At 41.0% G+C, this 25742-nt stretch overlaps 1 protein-coding gene across 2 annotated transcripts in view; it reads right to left on the bottom strand.

The window, feature by feature from the left end:
• The window catches only part of LOC117474932 (glycine receptor subunit beta-like), a 98964-nt gene that overhangs the window by 72102 nt on the left and 1120 nt on the right, over window positions 1-25742 (bottom strand). The window contains exons 2-3 of one of the 2 annotated variants that reach the window (XM_034120968.1): window positions 24103-24226; window positions 22853-22980 (exon numbers count right to left, since the gene is read on the bottom strand). In XM_034120968.1, coding sequence (XP_033976859.1) covers window positions 22853-22980; window positions 24103-24221 — 247 coding nt within the window. In that variant the 5' untranslated portion in view covers window positions 24222-24226. The remainder of the gene's footprint in view (window positions 1-22852; window positions 22981-24102; window positions 24227-25742) is intronic. The other variant, XM_034120969.1, reaches the window with a different exon arrangement.

Below are 25742 nucleotides of genomic sequence, written 5' to 3'. Positions count from 1 at the left end.
TGTACAGTAAGGCATATAGTAATCATAGATAACACGGCAGGGTCCGTTACAGTTTGTTTTCATCTGATTTCAAATAAACAAAGTCTTGGCTTTCAGAATATTAAACTTGTTTCGGCAAATTTAGATGATAAATACAACTATGAAGCTTGTAACGGCATAATTACAAGCGGAGAACGGAGTAATTTAACGTTACAGCAGGCATAACAACAGCCGGTGTTTCTCGTGAGTGTTTTCCCCAGGAAACAAACACAATATACACTTACGCAGAAATACACAAACACACACACACACATACACTCGCAAGCTTCCCCCAGACCAGTAATCCAAACGGAAATATTTTCCCTCCGGACTATTTTGATCATTTGCTCCGCGAATAATCAATCAGATCGATGGATTCCAGAGAAGAGGAAACTTTGAAGGCCTTTTTCTCAAAATGATGACTCGGTGACAGTCATTATATAATGTGACATATTTTGCTTAATATTTGGAGTACAAAAACAATCCTGATACCATTAGAAAGCTAGGAATCTCCTCTTTCCAACAGTGTATACAACTCAAAATGTGTCACTCATTACAGGATCAGCTGCTGCATGAGACAGACACTGACGCTGTCAGAAGAGAGGGAGGACAGGCTCCGTGTATTTTATTATTATATATAGTCGTTATTCATTAGTTTTAAAGCTCAATAAGGAAGATTTAAACTTTAACACACGTTGACCGGCGAAAAACTCTGCCCGGTTTCCTCGGCCCCCACCACGTTGAATAAACAGAAGGCTGCTTTTGTGGAGGAAGTTACAGCGCTACGTACAGGCTCGGCATATGTACTGCAGCTTTTTCCAGCGGTATCCATAAATCTCTTAATTTTGACCTCAAAGTGCACCAGATTGATGCATTTAACTTCAATATAAAGAAAAACATCTTCTGTTGTAACAACAATAACATTATAAATAGTAACATAGCTGAACATGGTATTGCACATTTAGCTTTCAGTGTTACTGACCTGAGATGTTTTTATTACATGAATTAAGGTGACTGAGGCTTTTTAACATAGACTTTTCAGTGTCCCACATTTTGCACAGAACTGTCCAACATTAGGAAATGCAGATTGTCTGAGACAACTTGGCACTAAGAGTAGGCTACTGATATGTCTACCATTTCTTTTATGAGTGTAATATCTGCATTTTCTATTTTGGTTTGATTAGGACACATTCTGGGGATTGTGTTTACAAACATTGACCATACCGTTCACCATCCCCCACCCCCCTACTGTATGTTGATTTTTCACTTTGTTTGCCTACATGTAAATGGGTGGCATTTAGTACCTACCCCCCTCTGAGTGAATACCTGTTGACTTCACATCTTGTCACAAACTTTTTGGAAGACAAGACTGAGGCTATTTTTCATCTGTAGTTATTCCCTGGACAGATTTTAAAAGTCAATCTAAAACACATTTCATTTTAAACAAGTAAATACAATACATTTAAAACATGCAACATACACTGTAAACAAAATCTGTAATCTAGGCAGTAAATTGCTGTATTACCCACAGTCATTTACTTTGAATTTGTAATACAGTGTGATACTGTACATTATGCTGCACTGTGGGAATATTATCCTTAGGCGGGAAATGTATGTAAGCTGGAGTCTGAAATAAGCTGCTCCATCTGTATGTGCAGTATCTGCAGTGTGACTAAACATGAAATTCCTAACTCTACGTTAGTATATGTTGGTAGTGCGTGAGGCCATATGTACAGATATGTACATGGGACATGAAAACAGTGCATCTCATATTGACAAAAATAAACCTCACTAACCGAGTTTTCCAAATCACTCTAAAAATAAGCCGTTGTGATACACGTGTAGACAACATCTGCAGAATCATAAATGATCGTTACATTGGGGTCATTAAACCATTATTTCGCTAAGATAAAAAACATTAAAGTTTTGGATTTTAGTGTAATTCACAAATGTTCCACCAGATGGTGCCACACACACCCATGGGTATATTAGTGTTTAAAGCCGTGGGAAATGTTTTAATTCAACAGGAGAGGGTAATTCAATTGTTACCCATGGAACAGGGCTGCAAACATGGCTATATGAGTGTTAAAATGCTGTCAAACTGTTTTAATTCAGTCACAATTGTCGTTTTTTGGCGGTGTACATTGGACTCAATAAACATACAGAGTTATGGACATAAATGTGTCAGTATAGACGGGATAATGTACATATTAATAATATTTAATTAGTTAAATGTACAATGAGCTAAAAACAGCAGAATCACTGCTGTTAGCAGGGTCTCAGAGACCCATAGACCCAGAGACCCAGGGTACAGCACCTCACTGTCTTACCCATAAAACAGGGCTCTGATCAGGGCTAAAGTAATGTTAGAAACTGGTGAATCTGTTTAAATGCAGGCAGCAGACTCACTGCTTTTAGCAGGGTCTCAGAGAGCCAGAGTGCCAGGGTACAGCACATCGCTGTCTTACCCAGAAAACAGGGCTCTGATCAGGGCTAAAGTCATGTTAGAAACTGGTGAATCTGTTTAAATGCAGGCAGCAGACTCACTGCTTTTAGCAGGGTCTCAGAGAGCCAGAGTGCCAGGGTACAGCACATCGCTGTCTTACCCAGAAAACAGGGCTCTGATCAGGGCTAAAGTCATGTTAGAAACTGGTGAATCTGTTTAAATGCAGGCAGCAGACTCACTGCTTTTAGCAGGGTCTCAGAGAGCCAGAGTGCCAGGGTACAGCACATCGCTGTCTTACCCAGAAAACAGGGCTCTGATCAGGGCTAAAGTCATGTTATAAACTGGTGAATCTGTTTAAATGCAGGCAGCAGACTCACTGCTTTTAGCAGGGTCTCAGAGAGCCAGAGTGCCAGGGTACAGCACATCGCTGTCTTACCCAGAAAACAGGGCTCTGATCAGGGCTAAAGTCATGTTAGAAACTGGTGAATCTGTTTAAATGCAGGCAGCAGACTCACTGCTTTTAGCAGGGTCTCAGAGAGCCAGAGTGCCAGGGTACAGCACATCGCTGTCTTACCCAGAAAACAGGGCTCTGATCAGGGCTAAAGTCATGTTATAAACTGGTGAATCTGTTTAAATGCAGGCAGCAGACTCACTGCTTTTAGCAGGGTCTCAGAGAGCCAGAGTGCCAGGGTACAGCACATCGCTGTCTTACCCAGAAAACAGGGCTCTGATCAGGGCTAAAGTCATGTTAGAAACTGGTGAATCTGTTTAAATGCAGGCAGCAGACTCACTTCTTTTAGCAGGGTCTCAGAGAGCCAGAGTGCCAGGGTACAGCACATCGCTGTCTTACCCAGAAAACAGGGCTCTGATCAGGGCTAAAGTCATGTTAGAAACTGGTGAATCTGTTTAAATGCAGGCAGCAGACTCACTGCTTTTAGCAGGGTCTCAGAGAGCCAGAGTGCCAGGGTACAGCACATCGCTTTCTTACCCATAAAGCAGGGCTCTGATCAGGGCTAAAGTCATGTTAGAAACTGGTGAATCTGTTTAAATGCAGGCAGCAGACTCACTTCTTTTAGCAGGGTCTCAGAGAGCCAGAGTGCCAGGGTACAGCACATCGCTGTCTTACCCAGAAAACAGGGCTCTGATCAGGGCTAAAGTCATGTTAGAAACTGGTGAATCTGTTTAAATGCAGGCAGCAGACTCACTGCTTTTAGCAGGGTCTCAGAGAGCCAGAGTGCCAGGGTACAGCACATCGCTTTCTTACCCATAAAACAGGGCTCTGATCAGGGCTAAAGTCATGTTATAAACTGGTGAATCTGTTTAAATGCAGGCAGCAGACTCACTTCTTTTAGCAGGGTCTCAGAGAGCCAGAGTGCCAGGGTACAGCACATCGCTGTCTTACCCAGAAAACAGGGCTCTGATCAGGGCTAAAGTCATGTTAGAAACTGGTGAATCTGTTTAAATGCAGGCAGCAGACTCACTGCTTTTAGCAGGGTCTCAGAGAGCCAGAGTGCCAGGGTACAGCACATCGCTGTCTTACCCAGAAAACAGGGCTCTGATCAGGGCTAAAGTCATGTTATAAACTGGTGAATCTGTTTAAATGCAGGCAGCAGACTCACTGCTTTTAGCAGGGTCTCAGAGAGCCAGAGTGCCAGGGTACAGCACATCGCTTTCTTACCCAGAAAACAGGGCTCTGATCAGGGCTAAAGTCATGTTAGAAACTGGTGAATCTGTTTAAATGCAGGCAGCAGACTCACTGCTTTTAGCAGGGTCTCAGAGAGCCAGAGTGCCAGGGTACAGCACATCGCTGTCTTACCCAGAAAACAGGGCTCTGATCAGGGCTAAAGTCATGTTATAAACTGGTGAATCTGTTTAAATGCAGGCAGCAGACTCACTGCTTTTAGCAGGGTCTCAGAGAGCCAGAGTGCCAGGGTACAGCACATCGCTGTCTTACCCAGAAAACAGGGCTCTGATCAGGGCTAAAGTCATGTTAGAAACTGGTGAATCTGTTTAAATGCAGGCACCTGCATTCACACCTCCAGGGCGGAGACCGGGAAAACCAACTCTCTTTGCCCGCTCACAGAGCCCCGAAGGACGGACTAGAGACCTCCAGCACCAGTCTGTTTATTTCACACCTCCAGGGCGGAGACCGGGAAAATCACCTCTCATTGCCCGCTCACAGAGCCCCGAAGGACGGACTAATGACCACCAGCGTGTGCCCCTAACAGTGGCACCTCCATAACATTGCACACCGTGAGTCCCCGGGCCCCCGCAGTTAAGCACTCCCCCACGGACTAAACCCAGATATTCACACCCTCCAGAATCTCGTGCCCCTGGTAAGACTAACAAGGGGTGGATTTTGTGGTGGTCTACCGTCCGCCCTTAAGCATCCAACTGCGGACTCCTGACACTCAGACACTTTTCATATTTTTAGGTTACCAAGGGCACGCTTGTCTGGCAGTTATGCACATGGGGTTTTGTCCAAGGCAGTGTGCTTAAGTCAGGGGGCCCGGGGACTCAAGGTGCGCATGGCAGGCCGCCTATGAGCGGCCAAAATGTTTTAATTAACTCGTTATTGTCGTTTTTAGACAGTGTACATTGGACGACATAAACATCCGGAGTTATGGACATAAACGTGTCAGTATAGACAGAACACTGTACATATTAATCATATTTAATTTATTAAATGTACAATAAACTAAAAACAGCAGAATCACTCCTTTAAGCAGCATATCACACTTCCAGGCAGACATACACACACCCAGGGGGGGAAGAGAACACATTGACCCATGAATAAGTGTCTGAATCATGGGCACATTAGTGTTTAAAGTCGGGGAACTGTTTTAATTCAGGACCAGGCTGAAAAGATAACACATTTACCCATGAATAAGTGTCTGAATCATGGGCACATTAGTGTTTAAAGTCGGGTGAACTGTTTTAATTCAGGACCAGGGTGAAAAGATAACACATTTACCCCGCTAAAGTGTTCAAAACATGGGTATATTAGTGCTCAAACTCGATTAAACTGTTTTAATTGCGGAGGTTTTACGTTTTGGTTCACTCGTCTCACACACCCAGAGTGTTAACAACATTTTTTACAAATTTTATAAATTAGTCTAGAGCTCCATCTATTGTAATTTGAGTGTATTACACGTCTGTCCATGGAACGCGAGTTTTGCGCCATTTGAGTGGAGTAAACTGATATGCAGCTGGAGTAACATGTACATTGAGACGCATTGTGACATATCATCGTCACTTTCAATGTTAACCTTGTACATATGAGGCACAATATGCTTACTCAGGGTAGCCGCCTATGGTTTGCACGCTACCTCGGCTCCTGCCGAGGTGTGGTGTCACAGCGCTGTATTTATGCTGATGTGCCATCTCCCAACGCCCCCGTGGAAAATGACCAAGAACTCAGAAAATACAGAATAACCTCGGAATGTTAGGCCTCATTCAGAAATGTACGAAAGGAATGACATTTGTTCCATTGTACGTCACAATGAATATGTGTTAACACCACTGGGTGTATTGGGTGAATGGGATCTCACCGAGGTTATAATAGCTTTTCAAAACAAAAGAACATGTTAAAACTAGGGCTGTCAGTCGATTAAAATATTTAATCGCGATTAATCGCATGATTGTCCATAGTTAATCGCGATTAATCGCAAATTAATCGCACATTTTTTATCTGTTCTAAATGTACCTTAGAGGGATATCTTTCAAGTTTTTAATACTCTTATCAACATATGAGTGGCTTTATATGTTTGTTTATTATCATTTGAACAATGACAAATATTCTCATGAATATTAAACACAACAACCTCTGAACATTACAAATATTCGCCTCAATTCAACCTGGAACCTCTCTCATACAATAATACTGTGTGTGTGTGTGTGTGTGTGTGTGTGTGTGTGTGTGTGTGTGTGTGTGTGTGTGTGTGTGTGTGTGTGTGTGTGTGTGTGTGTGTGTGTGTGTGTGTGTGTGTGTGTGTGTGTGTGTGTGTGTGTGTGTGTGTGTGGATACACTGTGATGGATCGTTGAGCTATGTGCAGCTCAAGGCATATATGCTCGAATGGGAGCTGCCTGGACGCTGCAATAATGTTGCGCGTACTATCCGTGCTGAGTGTGCTGACTTTTCGTACAATGTCCCACTGTCTGGCTACCTGCATAAAGTCAAGTGCTCGGCGCAGTTGTCGGGCGAAATGTCATTGAAACAGCTCCTTATATCCGTTAGCGCAGCTAGCTAGCACCAGATGCTAACAACAACAACACGTAAGGTGTGCCTCGCTCGCGCGAGTCGCGCCACACATACACACTCCCTCCCGGTCCTCCCGATGGCCAGTCCGGGCCTGCCAGTGAGCGTGGAAGTGTGGTCTGCCACAAGCGGGCGGCAGGAGCGGGGCTGTCAGCATCAGCTTGTCGATGGTATTTTACACTCGATGCGCTCTGAAACTACGGCGGCCGAGGACAAAAAATACACATGCGTTAATCGCGTTAAAATAATTAGTGGCGTTAATTTTTTTTATTATTATTTATATTATTTGTTATTAACGCGTTAACTTGACAGCCCTAGTTAAAACATGTTAAAACACAGGCAGTGAGTGGGTTGTAAGGAGCAGAAGATTGGGTCAGTGTTGGCAGAGCGTTTCCCCATCCCATTCAAATTCTTGACTGAAAGAGCCTACAGTACATGTAAATGTATAGCATTGCCTATATGCATTTGAAAAGAATTAGTACCCCCCCTCTGAGTGACTACGTGTTGAGTTCACATCACCATTCTCCCATATGCTACAAATGGCTGTCTAGCCCTGTTTGTTTTTTTGACCTTTCAGATGTTGTTGTATAGCCTCTGGAGCAGAAATGAAAGAGTTTTAAAAATGTTTACGTTTTGGTAAGTTTTTAGGGAAATGTTGTAATATTGCAACGTTGGCCTTAGGTGGGAGCAGAATTTCTGTATTTCTACTCACATTGTCTGAATAAATATATTGAACAACTAAGGGTTAATTTGCAGGATTGATTGCTTACTTAGCCCTATATCAGTATATAGCATGAATAATAATCACACATCACTCATATTTGTTATGAATAATCATTTATCATTTATTAAATAGTAAGTCGCTTTGGATAAAAGCGTCAGCTAAATGCAATTTATGAAAGCCTCACTCAGGATTTTTTTACCAAGTGTTTTTATTGCTCTTGGGGCATTAAAAACAAGATTTTAACTTTAGTTTTTTATATAATATCTGCATTTTCTCTTTTGAAAAAACTAAGTCTCAGTTTGGCCATAGTTATTTAATATATAAAGACTATATATTATTGAATTACAAGATTAGATATACTTTATTTGATCTAAAATATTGATGTGTTCAAATGCTCTTCTAAACAAAACTGAAAGTCCATGAAAGTTGTCTTCCTGTTTTTGTGAATGAAGCGCCATCTCCTGGTTAAATCCTGAAATTGAAAATCTGGCAACGCCCTCTTGGAAAATAGTGGGAGGGCTTAACATTCCCAGATACTGGTCTTTGGCAGGTATTAGGCAGGTAGCTGGCAGGTAGCAGGCAGGAAGCAGTAAGCTGGAGTCTGAAATAAGCTGCTCCATCTGTAGGTTCGCTCTGATGCAAAACTGCATGCGCGAAGCCCCCACCTTTTTTTTGTACAATGTGTGTGAGTGGGGAGATTCCCCTTCGATTCTATTGGCTCTAATGGTCAGAAAGAGATGTCAATCACCAAAATCGACCAATGGGTTCCAGAGAAACGGTAAAACCCCCATTTCCACCCAAATCACCTCAGAGGTGGAGTTTGTTTTGCTAAACCTCTCTAAAAAGGTCAAATGTCACTTGTTTTGCATCAATCTTGATACAGGGTACTTATTATATGTTGTACTTTGGATTCCTACAGCTTTTAGTCTACCTTACCATCATCCAAGGGTAGTTTTCACTATAAGTAAAAAAGAATTTTTGGACGGACACTATAATTTACAGTTTTTTACTATGTTCAATCTGAATTTTCTTTAAAATAAAAAGCATCTATATTGATTCTGACTTTTCTACATCCAACTCACAGGTTTATCATTACTTTGACCCTTTTAGAAGGGAAGATATGGTCATTTGTTCTGGGAATGTCATTTTCGAGCCTGAAACCTGAAAAACAGGCTCAGTGCTTAACAGGTTAAGACCCCTTTGTACTTTCACGATTGGTTGCTGATACAAAGGAAATTACCATATTTGGATCCGATGAGCTTGTGCAGGAGAGACGGAGCTTTCGAACGATACCTCTGATTACATGGTCCAAACAGCGGTCGCGGTACTTTATGTTACGTTAGAATGCTAACTTTTGGTGAACTTAGGAGAAACCTACAGACACAAATAGACAAACTATAGTAAAATAAACACCTAAATGTGTATTTTGTACATTTTCCTTCCAAAAGCCTGAAAGAAAACATGTTATGGAATCAAAATAGCACAACATATCAAAATTGACCAGTGCATGAAAAACGATGTTTTTGCCTGCTGTGTCTCGCCGTGTTTCTCGCCGTGTTTCTTTCGGAAACAGTTCTAAATTGGTTTGAATCCTACTTAAAGGACAGAAAAAAATGTGTTTCTATAGGTCACATCTGACTTGACAAATATGACATGTGGGGTACCTTAAGGCTCCATCCTGGGGCCTCTTCTCTTTAACATCTACATGCTACCATTGGCTCAGATAATGAAAAACAACAAAATAAGTTACCATAGCTATGCGGATGACACACCAATGTACGTAACCATTTCACCAGGAGACTATGCTCCAATTCAAACACTGAGCAAGTGCATTGAACAAATCAATGACTGGATGTGTCGGAACTTTCTCCAATTAAAGGGGACCTATCATGCAAAATGCACTTTTGTACGTCTTTTATACATGAATATGTGTCCCCGGTGTGTCAGGGAACTCACCAAGTGTGAGAAAACACAACCCTCTCTCTTTTCCTCCATACCCAAATCTCTAAAAACAGGGCTGCAACGGAGCTGATTATTATTTGAATGTTTCTGATGTCAGAAAAGGGGTGCTCCGCCTATATGGGCAACTCTCCACCTATCAGGGGAATGAGAGACCGCTCGAAAGCGCTGGAGACGCTGTAGTACATATGCCAGGCCTGTAAGTGGCGCTGTAGTCTGCCACAAAAGCAGAATCAGCCCTTGCAAAAACAGGGCTGGAAAAGAGCAAATAGAGTGAAATGAGGCATGGCTAAAATGCATGATCTGTTTGGTATTTTGAAAAAAAAAACTTCACAGACATGTTTTATATAGGTATGGCCCTACAATATATGTTTCAAATATAGCATGATAGGTCCACTTTAAACAAAGATAAAACTGAGTTAATGGTTTTTGGAGCCAAGGCAGAACGTATAAAAGTTAGCGCTGAGCTTCAGTCTGCAATGTTCAAAACAACAGATAAAGTCAGAAATCTAGGTGTAGTCATGGACTCTGACCTGAGTTTCAACAGTCACATTAAAACAGTTACTAAATCAGCCTACTATCACCTAAAGAATATTTCTAGGATTAAAAGACTAATGTCACAGCAGGATTTGGAAAGACTTGTCCATGCTTTTATCTTCAGTAGACTGGACTACTGTAATGGTGTCTTCACAGGTCTCACTAAAAAATCTATTAGAAAGCTGCAGCTAATTCAGAACGCTGCTGCTGGAGTCCTCACTAACACTAAGAAAGTGGATCACATCACTCCAGTTCTGAAGTCTTTACACTGGCTTCCTGTGTGTCAAATAATTGATTTCAAAATATTGCTGCTGGTTTATAAAGCTTTGAATGGTTTAGGCCCAAAATAGATTTCTGACCTGCTGCTAAATTATGAACCATCCAGAACTCTCGGGTCTTCTGGGACTGGTCAGTTATATCTCTCACAGGCTCCGCCCTCTACTAGACTCTATGCCCTGAGTAGAGGGCTCCGCCTGTGCTAATATAACAAGGGTTACAATACGTAACCCAACGTTTTCTGTCCCCAGTCAGAACTAAACATGGTAAAGCAGCGTTCAGTTATTATGCTCCAAATATCTGGAACAAACTCCCAGAAACCTGCCGGTCCGCTGCAACTCTGACTACTTTTAAATCCAGGCTGAAGACTTTTATTTTTGCCGCTGCTTTTAATTGAACTATTCACATCTTAAACTGCACTGTAACTTTTATCCATGTATTTTTTCTTTTAATGTTTATTTTATTATCTTTGCTTTTTAATGACGGTTTTTAAATGCCATTTTCTTAACCTGTTCCACCCTGAGCCTGTTTTTCAGGTCTCAGGCTCGAAAATGACATTCCCAGAACAAATGACCATAACTACACTTCTAAAAGGGTTAAATTAATAATCTTTGTTCTCAAAGTAATGATAAACCTGTGAGTTGGATGAAGAAAAGTCAGAATCAATATAGATGTTTTTTATTTTAAATAAAATTCAGATTGAACATAGTAAAAAACTGTAAATGATAGTGTCCGTCCAAAAATTATTTTTTACTTATAGTGAAATCTACCCTTCGATGATGGGTTAGTAGACTAAAAGCTTTAGGAATCCAAAGTACAACATATACAGTACCCTGTATCAAGATTGATGCAAAACAAGTGAAATTTGACCTTTTTAGAGAGATTTAGCAAACAAAACCACTTCTGGGGTCATTTGGGTAGATTTTCCATATCTCTGGCCCCCCTTGGTCGATTTTGATGAATGAAATCTCTTTATAACCGCTAGAGCCAATGGAATCGAGGGAAAGTTCTACACACACCAACACATTAACAAATAAGGAGTGAGAGTGACGCGTGGCCAGTTCGGATCGCTCAGTGATGATACTGTACCTATATAATCTGTGGAGTCTCAGCTTTAATCGGATATATTGTATGTGCAGTTACGATAAGTAATAAGGGTATCTTTATCTTGAGTTCTGTGCTAAGTGCGTTAGCATTTTTTTGCTTAGTGCTAATTCAGAGGCTTGGTATTACCCTTGTGTTTTGTTTTGGTAAAAATGGTTCATATCTTCAGTTAGCTGAGATTCTTCCCGTTAATCTGGTGCTACACATTAATAGTTTCATAAATGTTAAGAAGCCCTGAGACACAGTCTCGAAAAAAAACGGTGGGGGGGGTCCACTGGGGGGCCTTAATGAGTGAGACACACCGGAGTTGAGGATCTGTGGGGTTTGTAATAACGTGTGCATTAGGGATGTTAAGATTCACCGATTCGCATCGGTGCACCGGCATAAACTTTCAAGATGCGAGTGCACCGGTTGAAAGAGTGCACATCGGCTACAGTTTGGGTTGAACTCGCGATGCATCGATTGTAGCGTCTTTGCATCGGTAAAAAAACGATTCATTCATATAATATCCCCTCATCTTGTCAGCACTCAGCAGAGACGATCTTTGATCTTTGCTTCGCCACTACGGAGGCCGAGAGTCTCAGTTATCAACACACATGGAAGTCGAGGAGAAAGAGAAACACAGCGCACCGAAAAATACCTACAAATCAAACGTTTGGCAACACTTCAAATTTTTCAAGAAAGACGGACAACTTGAAAAATCGCTCGCAAATTGTAAACGATGCCGTGCGGCTTTAAAGTACACAAGTAGTACGAGGAACTTAGCGATGCACATAGAGGCAACATGGGTCTGTGGCTGAAAAGAGAAACCTGAAAGTTAGACATATGAGTTCAATCACTCAGTGAGGTGTTCTGTCAGTGAGAGTGGTGTTTAGTTTACAACAGCCTGTGACTGTGTAATAGTTTAAATGTCTTCCTTACAATTGTAAGCAGTTATGAAATACCTGTTTGTGAAAGGTTATTTTCTTTATTGTTTCTATAGAAACCACTGCTTTCTGCTCACTGGTGAGTTAGCCTATGAATGAGTGTTAAGCACATCAGGCTGGCAGTTGTATGGGCATTGCACTATGGTAGTTGTTATTTGCACATTGTTAATCCTGAGCATCCTTAAATCGTTTAACTGTGAGGTGTTATAAAATTGAACTGTACTCTGGAGACAGAGAACACTACTACACTTGTGAAAAGGCCAGTTTGTGAAAGGTCCAAGTGTTTGTTTTTTTTAAGGTAAAAAAGAAACAGCATGATGGGATGTGCAGTACTAGTAGAGAGAAGCAAATATGTGAAGCACTTTTTTGTTAATGTATGATTTGCTGGAAACTAGGAATAAAACAAAATCCTCTGTCGTACCATATTGAAATTGTATCATTATTTTGCATCGTGTTGAATCACATCGTATCGCCCCGTATCGCATAATGTTGAATCAAATCGTATCGAACTGTATCGCAACAGGGGTGAATTGTATCGTATCGCATCGCCTGGTGTTTCAAAGGTATCGTTAATGTATCGTATCGTTGGTAGCGTATCGAGATGCGCATCGTATCGGCCTCAGTGATGGAGATGCACATCCCTAGTGTGCATAGACCTTTTTCAGGGGCGGACTGGCCATCTGTAGAATGTCTCCCCCCCCCCCGTTGACAATTCACTTGGCAGGGAGTCGCCAGTCTCTGGCACAGTTATTTTGGGGGTCGCGGGCTGAAAAGTTTGGGAACCCCTGCTCTACCTGTCACGTCCAGCCACCTCCCAAGCCTGTCTGTTTCCTCTGTGTTCCACCTCTGCTCCACTTTTCCAGCCAGCACTCCCAGATTTTCCGCAAGCCATGGATCCTTTGTCCTCGTTCATAGTATATTCCCTGGTCCTGGCTTTCTGGATGACCTCTGCTCCGTTTCTTGGTTTTCCCCCGTCTGCCCTTTCCCTTACTAAGGCCACTTCTAACAGACCCAACTCCCACTTTTGCAATAAAGCCTTTCATTAATTCCACTCCTGACTCTGTTCTCAGTATTTTGCATTGTGGGTTCAATCCAGTTGCTGTTCGTATTATTATTATTATGATATTCAATATAAATATTATTTACATTCATTATTATTACTTAATTTGAACTAATTATGTGCGGGCCAAGCAATGTCCACTGGGGAGCAGGGATTCACGAGTCCAAGTCACTCTCGAGTAGGGTTGGGAACTGAAACTCGGTTCCAGATGAGAACCGATAAGAAAATGCCGGGTACCCATACAAAATACACAATTTCTGTTCTGCTTAACGGTTCCTAAACGTGGTAGACTAACCCTTTAGTATTGCAAAGAAAGCCTACATATCTGCACGGACGTAGGCTAAGGCTACGTATCTGTAAGGACCTGTAGTAACGTGACGACGTCACGCATCAACGGAACAGCAGCGTGTGATTTGATTTGTTTAGATACCCAGCTGCATGCACGGCTCGGGCTCACCTCATAACACCAAATATCGATCGCGGTAAACACTCAAAATTGTGGCTCCACTACACACAAAAAGAGAAAGGCAAGGCAAAGTGCAATGCCTAATAGCTTGTTCGTCAGGTTGCACTTCTAATTTAAGCAAACATTTAAAGGTCCCATGTCATACATTTCCAGTTATTACCCGTCCCCTTGTGTGTTATGAAGGTTTTTATCCATGTAAACGGTCTGCAGAGGAAAAAACCCTCAAAGTACACCCTGTAGGGAGTACAACTCTAACACAGAAAAGACCTCCCCAAAACGCCTCGTTGGAGATTTCTCATTTTCCAATGTTTTCTTCCTGGGTATCGCTACGTAGGGATGCCCAGCTATGACCGCACCCTCTGCCAGCCGAACATATATACTGTTGGAAGCTCAGGTTCAGTTCAAATTTCCTCAAAAACACTGGTCTGAGGACAAGGATTTAATATGAACATTAAATAAATCAACAGTAGGTGGCGATATATGCTCCAAGTGGAAGCGATTCGCCATTAAAGAAAAGAAGAAGAAGGTTCAGTTCAAATCTGTATCCAGTCATGCCAACGAGGGTCTATTTCCTGTCTTGTGAGGGGAAATCTTCAATGTATGCCTTACCGAGGGCAGAACCACGACGAAGTCAGTGGTTGACATTTCTTGTTAACACTGTTCCTTCAGATGTTCGAGCCGGTATTGTACTGTGTGCACGGCATTTCACGGACCAAAGCTTCGCAAACATTGCAGTGATTCATGCCGGATATGCACAGCGTAGGACACTGAAGGACGATGCTGTTCCTACTTTGTTTGGACCAGCGGGAGATTCGGGTACACCTGTAAGCAGGGGTTAAATTGGGATTTGATATGTGGGGGGGGCTCTGTGTGGAAGGGGGGGGGGGGGTTGTCGAAGATCTCATGATTTTACCTTAAGGGCTATACTGTATATGAGGCCCTAAAGCAACTGCTCCATTATCTGTATCAAATGCAAACATTGATGCCACCAAATGACACAATACAAATAGAAATGACTTAATTTAAATCTTAAATTATTTATGTACACACACAACTGTTTACAAATATCCAACCTTCAAATTGCTTTTTTTAAATCATAATTTCTCTGCACACTTGCTAGAGAACATTTTTGATGAAATCTCAGTTATAGGGCTGCGAGATTATGGCCAAAAGTATGCTGTACATTTCACTGTAAACGATTGAATCATCACCAAAAGTCAATGTTATTATGACCGATCAGAACTCAGCTTTATGCACACACACACATACATTTAGCTTGGTTTAGGAAACGGGCTCCGTGTTACAGGACGGGTCACGTGGTTTCGCGGCTCTGCTGCAGACTCCTCAATGAGGAGCAGCGGAGTCGCTCACTAAGCCAAAAAACTATATCCGGTCACAGAGATCTGCTATTTGAAAGTGAAGTCAACACATATTGACACTAAATATAGTCTATATTAAGAACGAAAAAAGTTTTAACATATAGTTTTTTGTATATGACAAATTTGCGAGGGTGATGATGTCAGAGCATCGTCCTATGTGCGGGGGCTTAGCCCCGGACAGCCCCGGCCCAATTTAACCCCTGCCTGTAAGTACGCATTGTTGTTTGTGTATTTATGATGTTTAAAACAAACAAGGTATCTACCACAACTGTTTAAATGGGTAAACGTTTTTGGGGCTGCTAAGCCATTGACACAGTGCTAACTGGGCTAACTAAGTTGCTAGCGTTTCCATATATCAACTCCAATGTCAGCAGATGCCTTACATGTATCTCATAGCAGGAGAATGTCTGCATTCACACACAAAATACTCATAGACAGTATACTCCGGGTGATTTACCGTACGGTCAGTCGCGAAACTTAATTACATTATAGTTGGCGTTCCTAGCGTGTATGCTACCGAGCTAAACAAGAAGGCTACCAAGAGCTAGACATGCTAGGGAAAACATTGTTTTTATGCCAGCTACAATGAATGACCGAATGTAGCAGACCGTATAAGATTGCAATTGTAAACATGTTCTTGCTAGCCTAATATGAACCACTAGCTGTTGTTCATAGTAGGTTGGCATATTACACTGAACTAGTGTTAATTTCGTCAGCTATTTTTGTATTTAGTCGTAGTCATGTGTCAAATGTCCTTTTTAGTTTTAGTCATATTTAGTCACCGTCATCCTGTTTTTAATTTAGTCAAGTTTTAGTCGACTAAAAGTCTGAGCATTTTTGTCTAATTTTAGTCAAAGAAAACAGTAACTATTTTAGTCAAGATTTAGTCGACTACAAGTCTGAGCATTTTAGTTTTATTTTAGTCAAGATTTAGTCGACTAAAAGTCTGAGCATTTTAGTCTTATTTTAGTCAAAGAAAACTATTTTAGTCTACTTTTTGTCAATGAAAACTGTTTACATTTTTGTCTTTTTTAGTCATCAAATTATATTGAACATTTCAGTCCAACTAATCTAGCCAAAACCAATAAGTTGTTATTTTAGTCAAACTTATTTCACAATAAGATTATATGTTATCCTTATTTGATGAAAAACACAGGTTGAATGATTAAGAATGCAGCTTTGCAGAGAGCATCTGGTCTAGTGGTTTGATGGTATCAATTTAAGGAATACATCCAGACATGGAACATGTTCTGATTTGCATATTTATTTTAAATATATAACACACACAACTCAACAATACAGGGTAGTGTACACACACACACCAATTGCAAAATAAAATAAATAGATAAATTAAAAAGGTTTAATAAATTAAAGTTTAAACAAGGCATGGCTAGAATAACAACCATATGGAAAGGTGCAAATAAAAAGTATGCGTCTGTATTGTTTTTGTTGTTGAAACTTGAAAACTGAAAAACATGGATTTTGAACCAGTGAGCAACAAAAACTTTTATAAAGACTGAGCCAAACAACTCCTGTACCAACTGAATTTTGGAAAAAGACTGCACTCTGTTTATAACATTAAACATATATAATCATTTAATGTTATTGTGGGAGTGTGTGGGTTGGTGGCTTAATTGGCCTCACCCGGCTGAGCTAGAGGCTGGGGTGGGTCTACAAACCTGTGGGGCATTGGTTAATCAGTGCACCACAGGTTATGTCAGCCACCAGCACACACACTCGGGAGAGCGCTAACATGTTAGCAAGGACAACCTGCTCTGCTTCATGGCATGTCATTAATTCCTGTCACGTCTTCACCTTTGCAATAAACCAGACTATTTGCAACCACTACTGGCATTGTAGTATTGGCACTGCTACACGGATTCTTTTGGGGCTCCTCCAAGGACCAGGCAAATAGTCTGGTTTATTGCAAAGGTGAAGACATGACAGGAATTAATGACATGCCATGAATGAAATGTGTTCTGTTGTTTAAGTGAAAACTGAAAAAGACCATAACAACCATAACAATCTCTGCAAGCCATCACACCATTTACACCTTGTTTAGCTTGAGAAAAGCACTTCTTTCCAATGTGGTTCTTGCTCTGTTGCGGCGGCCGCTTGTGAGGTCACCGGTTACACTGAAGACACGTTCGGCAAAGGCTTGTGATGCTGGCATTGTCCAAGGCCAGAGGTTTCAGAAGTGTAAATACATTGCTACTCTGAGAGATCCAAAACTCCATCCCAGATTCCTCAGTGTTAGCAGCATGGGACAGCCCTTCTTTGTATTTTTTTATCTCCTGCCTGATACTAGAGGTCTCGGAGGTCCTGGGTCTCGATGGACGACTGGGGCTGAAAAACCTAAATCTAGGCCGCTTTGGGCAATGGGTCGTCTCTGGAGCCACTGTATCCACAATCTCCTCTTCCTCGTTTTCACTCACCTGCTCTTCCACTTGAAGTCTTGGTGGCACACTGCGAGGGATGTAGTCTTCCACCACTTTTAGAAGATTCTGAATTCCCTCATCATTGTTTTCAACAATGGCTTCAGCTGATACACCGGGGTCAACAAAACATGCAGCTGCAGCAAGGGGAGAGAACTTGTTGGCCGTGACATCCAAGAAGCAGCTGAAGCGTTGCTCCATATTTGCACTCATCTTCTGTGCCAGTGTAGCTGCGTCCCTGTAGCTCCTTGCATGCGCTAGGGAGAACTCAGACAGGTGATTCCTCAAGTCCAATAGTGCAGGCACAACAAGGGATAGGGAATTTGTGTCACTTTCAAGCACCTTTGTGTGTTCTGCAAAGAGAAAATCTTTGAGAATGGCTACCTTCTGCCACTCACTGGGTAGAAGGTTGTCCCAGCTCATGGAGTCAGCTACTGATGTAAGATGGTTCAAGGTTCAAGGTTCAAGGTTCTTTATTGTCAATCTGACATAGCTACAGAGTAATTATGCAGTTGAAAATCTTATGTCACAGGCTTCTCCAACAATGCAACATAATAACATAACAATGCAACATAATAACATAATAACATAATGTTGGTCCTTCACTTCAAGAGCACGGGACATCATCAAATAAGTACTGGACCATCTGGTTGGACAGTCTTTGATGAGGATGAGTCCACACTGTTGCAGCAACCGCTCTGTGGCAACAGATGATTTTCGAAACAGTTTCACCAGTTGCCTGACTTTGCCCAGCAGTCGTTTGATTGTGAGTTCCTTCTGGATCATGTTGACAACAAGCTGGAGGGTATGGACCACGCAGGGGGTCCTTCTCTCCAAGGTTTCGTACCTAATGAAAATTGGAACACAGAACACAAAGACTTTTCATATTACCCAATCCATGAAGAATTAATTTGATATTTTAGCACATCATTTATCACCACATGGAATGTTAAAAATGCTGATTGCAGATCACATTATAGGAGAAATATCTAAAACGGTGAATAGTCACAGGATGTGGGAAGACTGCATTGGGTTTTCTGTTTGGCACACACGTCACATGTATAAGCATTATGCACACTGCAGACTGACCTTTCGTCTTCTTCTCCCTCCTCATCACTATCCTGGAGATTTTCCTCTTCAGAACTGGAGTCCTCTTCAGCGTTGCAATGAAAAGCAGCAACCATGTTGCTTCCATTGTCCGTAATAATGGTGAGAATCTTTTCTTTTGGGATCCCCCATTCTTCTTTACTCTCCTCCACAAGAGCAGCGATAGCCTGAGCAGTGTGCGGGTGAACCATTTGCTTTAGGTTCAGGAGTATGTGTTCAGCCTTATTATCCTGGGAGTTAAAATAACAAGCACTGACTGCAAGAAAGGATGCGGTGAGCCCCTTTTTAGTCCATATATCTAAGCCAATAGTTATTTTGCGTGCCATGGACAGTCTGTGCTTGAATTTCTCCTTTTCGACCAGGTCATTTTTTCCACCAGGTTTGTGATCTTGGTTTTTTTCGGCACGGTGAGTCTTTTATCAATTTTTTCCATCATCTTGATGAAACACTCGTCTTCCACTGTCCATGGTGGGAGGGCTGTCCGGCCTATGCATTCAGCTATGGCCTCCTCTTTGTGGCGTTGATCCTGCGATTCTTGTTTGTACTTTGTGTAAGTTAGGAATGCACCTGTTATAGCTGGCCTCTCCTCTTTCCTGGGTGGTTCCTTTACTGCAGCAGGTCTGTCTGGAATCTAGGACAGGAATACAAACAATGATGTCAGGAGTCAGGACTGATGCAACATCAGGAAATCCAGTAAATCATTGCTATAATTTTAACTTAACGCAAACAAAGTATCTGTAAAATGAAAACTACACAATCAAAACTAGGTGGTATTATACTCACAAAGTAACTATGTATGCAGATTATGCAGGCATATTACTGCAGACACCTTTTTGAGGTATGATTTTGTAGACAATTAATAGTTATAACATATTATCATATGACAAATCAAATTTAAAGAAAGCAATGTGCCGTTGTTGTGAAATAACGTTAACAGTTACTAGTAACGTTAGCCCATCATCTAACGTTGTGTCAGAGACCAACTCAACCCTATGGTAAAGTACCTTTCCGCCCCTTTTTAAGCTCCTTCACAAGTTTCAAAACAATTTGCTGCTAGCCTTTGGTTTGGCTAACGTTATAGCATAAAACACAGCCTACCCGTTAGCTAATGTTATAGCATAAAACACAGCCTACCCGTTAGCTAACGTTATAGCATAAAACACAGCCTACCCGTTAGCTAACGTTATAGCATAAAACACAGCCTACCCGTTAGCTAATGTTATAGCATAAAACACAGCCTACCCGTTAGCTAACGTTATAGCATAAAACACAGCCTACCCGTTGGCTAACGTTATAGCATAAAACACAGCCTACCTAATATAACACCATATAGCTGACAAAAAAACAACCTAACATTTTGTTAACTTACCTCAATTGCTTTGTGGTGAGTCTTGATGTGCCTCTTGAGGTTTGTAGTGTTTTTACCCGCGGATTTATGGCCACATTGCTACGCTTCTGAATCTAAAGCAATGCATTGAGTTTTTTTCTCCGCCTCATTGTACACAAAATGGGCCCAGAGATCATCGCGTTTCTTTCGCCCAAGCCCTCTATTAGCCATTTCCCTTTCTGTTCGTTACATCCGAGCATGGATCCGAGTCTTCCTTGTGTTCATAGTTCATCCGGTAAAATGTAAAAGTGCCGCGCGTAGAACAGACACACAACTGGTGCGCAGCCGCAGCACCGGAAATGGAACTGCTGGGAGAAAAAATGACTATCAGAGATGTAACGTTATCTTTGATAATATTTCGTCTCGTCATTTTTCGTCAACGAAAGTAAAGAGAGATTTTGGCATAGTTTTGATTTATTAAAATTAGGGCTGTCAAGTAAACGCATTAACGCAAAAAAAATATTAACGCCACTAATTATTTTAACGCATGTGTATTTTTTGTCCTCGGCCGCCCCGTAGTTTCAGAGCGCATCGAGTTTAACCTCTTAAGCACGGCGGTCCCCCCATTGGACCCCTCCCACCGTTTTGTTTTCGAGATAATGTCTCAGGGCTTCTTAACATTTATGAAACTATTAATGTGTAGCACCAGATTAACGGGAAGAATCTCAGCTAACTGAAGATGTGAACCATTTTTACCAAAACAAAACACAAGTCTCATAAGAAGGGTCTAAATGACCCCTGAGCGAAAAAATTCTAACGCACTGCGGCACACAATTCAAGATAAAAATACCCTTATTACTTATCGTAGCTGCACATACAATATAGCCGATTAAAGCTGAGACTCCACAGATTATTTAGGTATAGTATCATCACTGAGCGATCCGAACTTGCGACAGGGGAAGCAAACACAGACATCACAACACGTACCTTTACGGAGCTTTTACGGCAGATCGTCTCACCGTAGCTGTCAATTAGGTCAAAAGACGTGTTCAATGGCATTAAAACGAAAAAAAAATGTCTACAACTGTTGATCCATAGGTTGATAATGTACCTGTGCCTTTTAAAAAATTATTTATAATCCATAATTCCATTTTTTATGTAAAAATCGGAGCGGAAAAGTTAGCTGCTAATGGTAGCCACTAGAGTGTATGCAGCTTCCGGTTTTGGTAACGCGTCACTCTCACTCCTTATTTGTTAACGTTTTGGTGTGTATATAACTTTCCCTCGATTCCATTGGCTCTAGCGGTTATAAAGAGATTTCATTCATCAAAATCGAGCAAGGGGGGCCAGAGATAGGTCAAATCCACCCAAATGACCCCAGAAGTGGGGTTTTTTGGCTAAATCTCTCTAAAAAGGTCACATTTCACTTGTTTTGCATCAATCTTGATACAGGGTACTTATTATATGTTGTACTTTGGATTCCTAAAGCTTTTAGTCTACTAACCCATCATCCAAGGGTAGTTTTCACTATAAGTAAAAAATAATCTTTGGACGGACACTATAATTTACAGTTTTTTACTATGTAAAATCTGAATTTTCTTTAAAATAAAAAACATCTATATTGATTCTGAATTTTCTACATCCAACTCACAGGTTTATCATTACTTTGAGAATAAAGATTATTAATTTAACCCTTTTAGAAGGGAAGATATGGTCATTTGTTCTGGGAATGTCATTTTCGAGCCTGAGACCTGAAAAACAGGCTCAGGGCTTAAGAGGTTAAAATACCATCTACAAGCTGATGCTGACAGCCCCGCTCCTGCCGCCCGCTTGTGGCAGACCACACTTCCACGCTCACCGGCAGGCCCGGACTGGCCATCGGGAGGACCGGGAGGGTGTGTGTATGTGTGGGGCGAGCGAGGCACACCTTACGTGTTGTTGTTGTTGTTAGCATCTGGTGCTAGCTAGCTGCGCTAACGGATATAAGGAGCTGTTTCAATGAAAACAGAGGAGCGACATTTCGCCGACAACTGCGCCGAGCACTTGACTTTATGCAGGTAGCCAGACAGTGGGACATTGTACGAAAAGTCAGCACACTCAGCACGGATAGTGCGCGCAACATGATTGCAGCGTCCAGGCAGCTCCCGTTCGAGCATATATGCCTTGAGCTGCACATAGCTCCAATGATCCATCACAGTGTCTCCACATTCTCTCACACACACACACACACACACACACACACACACACACACACACTTGTAGGTACATTTAGAACAGATAAAAAATGTGCGATTAATTTGCGATTAATCGCGATTAAATATTGAAAATCATGCGATTAATCGCGATTAAATATTTGAATCGACTGACAGCCCTACTAATAATCGGTATCGCCCTTGAAAAAGCTATATCGGTCAATCCCTAGATAAAACCTCACAATTGGAGTAGAAGTATTTAGGGCTGGACTGTTAACAATAACTTGAAGTTTGGGGCTGTTTGAACCATGTTCATGGAAGTTATAACAATATGTTCATAGCGCAGATTGTACAATGTTCACTGCAGTGAGTATGTGTGAAATTAGTTGCCTAAAGTTGCACATGAGATTCAAAATGGCTGACTTCGTGTACATATTTGGGCATTCCTGCAAGAGACCTTTTTGTTTGTGTCCACTGTACATATGAAATTACAGTAGTCTACATAGGTGGCAGGTTTTTACTTGAACAATGGAAGTGGACGTGGCTTACACAATTTGTCACGCCCAATCATAATACTAATATCAGATTGCAATTTTCTAATATTAATTCATCCTAATAAATGTTTGTCATAGCTTACCTGTATAGTTTCTGTCATTACCTTGAAAATTAGGCCTTATTCTTGGGTCATAGCTGACCATCAGACGGTTCAAGATGTTGGAAGTGGAGTTAGCCGGAACCTGGGCCAAATCTTCTTGGGACAACTGGCTGTTAATTAGGAATGAGAATTAGAATTCAAATCTAAAACACTTGAACATTATAATGTGTTTATAATGTTCTTTTCCATAAAAAAGCTTTTTACATGTGAAATTACTGGAAAGAATCAGGAAAAAAGTAATGTATGCATTTAACAAAATGCTATGACTCTTCAGACTCATGGCTCTTGCTTGTTCCCCGGGCTCCACACATAATGGCAGCCCACTGCTGCTAACACTACGATGGGTCAAATGCAGAATGTACATTTCCCCTCTTTAAGGGTATATCAAAAACATATTGCAACATTTTGAGCCAGGCGTAAATGCCTGCTGTTAAAATGTCACCATTATTATTAATTGTTATATACTGTTATGATACTTGTTTATAAATAGGCTATAGCGAGGAGCTGGTGTAAATATACAGTGGCTGGAAATAAGTTGTAAAGAGTGTAAAAAGTGTCGTTTTGCGGTGGTTGTCGATCAGGAAGTAAAAGTTTGGTGGTTTGATTCCTGGACTCTGCGTTTAACAAGTCTTTGGACAAGATACTGAACCCCAAATTGCTCCAGATGGCATAGTCACTAATGTGTGTGAATGTGAACTGATGAGCAGGTGGCACATTGTATGGTAGCTTCTGCCATTGTGCATCTTTGTGTGCGAATAGGTAAATGCTTACTTGTGACATAAAAGCACAAATACTAAATAAGCAAGGTATAAATAAATTCCATTTACCATCCATTTCACAGAAAAATAAGAAAATAAACAGCACCATCTGTGGCAGTCCCAATAATTGGTAAATGTGCATACGTTTGATGACAGATTGATCATCAACCATCATCTGCGTACATATTTTTGTGTTAAGGTTTCCAGATCAATTGCAAGCATTTACCCGTTTACATCGACAAATGTTATTAGCAAAAATCAATAAAAAGCAAAGATATTAGAAATAAAAACGCTTTTTTACTTGTAATATCAAATGTTCTTACCTTGTCATGTTACCTTGCTCATTTTCTGCAAATGCAATGTGCTTGTATATGTGTATGAAATAATTTCTGCATAATGTGACATAGTGGGGAAATGTTAAAAATGATGGTAACATATTGAGATACATTTGGAGAATATGCTATAATTACTTACGATGGACAGACCACTTGCTTGCCTTTCTTTCCCTTCGATTTTCCGTCTTTGCTTTTGGTCAGTTGGCAAAAAAACAACAGCAAAAGCAGAAATATCACCGGCTTCCATCCAGCAGCCATGATACCTACAAGAGAGTTAAAGGCACCCTTAACACATGAGCACATAATACAACAATAACATAATGTAAAGGGGCAGACCGAGGGGATGACACGCAGCACATGGTCCCGGGTGTGTTCCGATTCATGTGTTCATTTATGATTGCAGCCGGTTAAGATGAAGCTTACTTTTAATTACTTTATACACTGCTGAGTGGCTTAACCCTTACCCAATTGATTTGAATAATTATCAATAGCAAATATTGTAAAAATAAGATTCACAAAATAATTTAAAAATAATTGCATTTAAGAAAGTAATTTGTTACATTTCCTCTGTGAAAGTAAGAGATAAAAAATTGTGATTCAATGCTATTCAGTTGTGATTAATTGTGACCTGGAGAAACAGCTCTGTGAGCTGCTTGGATTGCAGTGGGCATCGGACCCCGGTCTTCAGTCAAACATTTTTGTTTAACAAAAAAACTCCACAAAACTCTTTTAACCTGAGCCTGTTTTTCAGGTCTCAGGCTCGAAAATGACATTCCCAGAACAAATGACCATATCTTCCCTTCTAAAAGGGTTAAATTAATAATCTTTTTTCTCAAAGTAATGATAAACCTGTGAGTTGGATGTAGAAAAGTCAGAATCAATATCGATGTTTATTATTTTAAAGAAAATTCAGATTTTACATAGTAAAAAACTGTAAATTATAATGTCCGTCCAAAAATTCTTTTTTACTTATAGTGAAAACTACCCTTGGATGATGATAAGGTAGACTAAAAGCTTTAGGAATCCAAAGTACAACATATAATAAGTACCCTGTATCAAGATTGATGCAAAACAAGTGACATTTGACCTTTTTAGAGAGATTTAGCAAAAAGAAACCACTTCTGGGGCCATTTGGGTGGATTTTCCATATCTCTGGCCCCCCTTGCTCGATGTTGATGGTTGACACCTCTTTCTGACCGTTAGAGCCAATAGAATCGAAGGGGGAGTCCCCCACACACACTCATTGTGAAAAGAAAAGGTGGGGGCTTCGCGCATGCAGTTTTGCATCAGAGCGAACCTATCTGTAGCTCTGACATCTGGAAATGGAAAAGCAGTTTTAATGTTTATGGATTATCAGAAATCATTTCAAAGGGACACAGACACATTGGATTAACCTATGGATTAACTTCAGCAGCGTTTTTATCATTTTAATGCCATTGAAGACCACTTTGGAGAGACTACAGAGCCAAGGTAAAAATGTTAGCATTTTTAGCTACCTAGCGTCACCTGTTTTGATGTCCGTTTTTGCTTATAACGTCGCAAATATGTATAATTCAGTGGTAATGTCGGTGTCAATCGATTCTGTGTCACCTCACGATGTGAATCGATGTCATGGATGTGGAGAAGAGATAAATAATAAGGTTTTGTGAGTGACTTTCGGTGCAGTAATCTGTTAGCATTTTTCGCTCGTTGCTAATTCAGAGGCTCAGTGTTAGCATTGTGGGTTTTCTTTAAAAAAAAAAAAAAAAAGATCAGTTAGATGAGTTTCTTCCCGTTACA

Source organism: Trematomus bernacchii, unplaced genomic scaffold, assembly GCF_902827165.1.
Source record: "Trematomus bernacchii unplaced genomic scaffold, fTreBer1.1, whole genome shotgun sequence".
Taxonomy (NCBI): Eukaryota; Metazoa; Chordata; class Actinopteri; order Perciformes; family Nototheniidae; genus Trematomus; species Trematomus bernacchii.
This window is presented reverse-complemented; position numbering and strand designations above follow the sequence as displayed.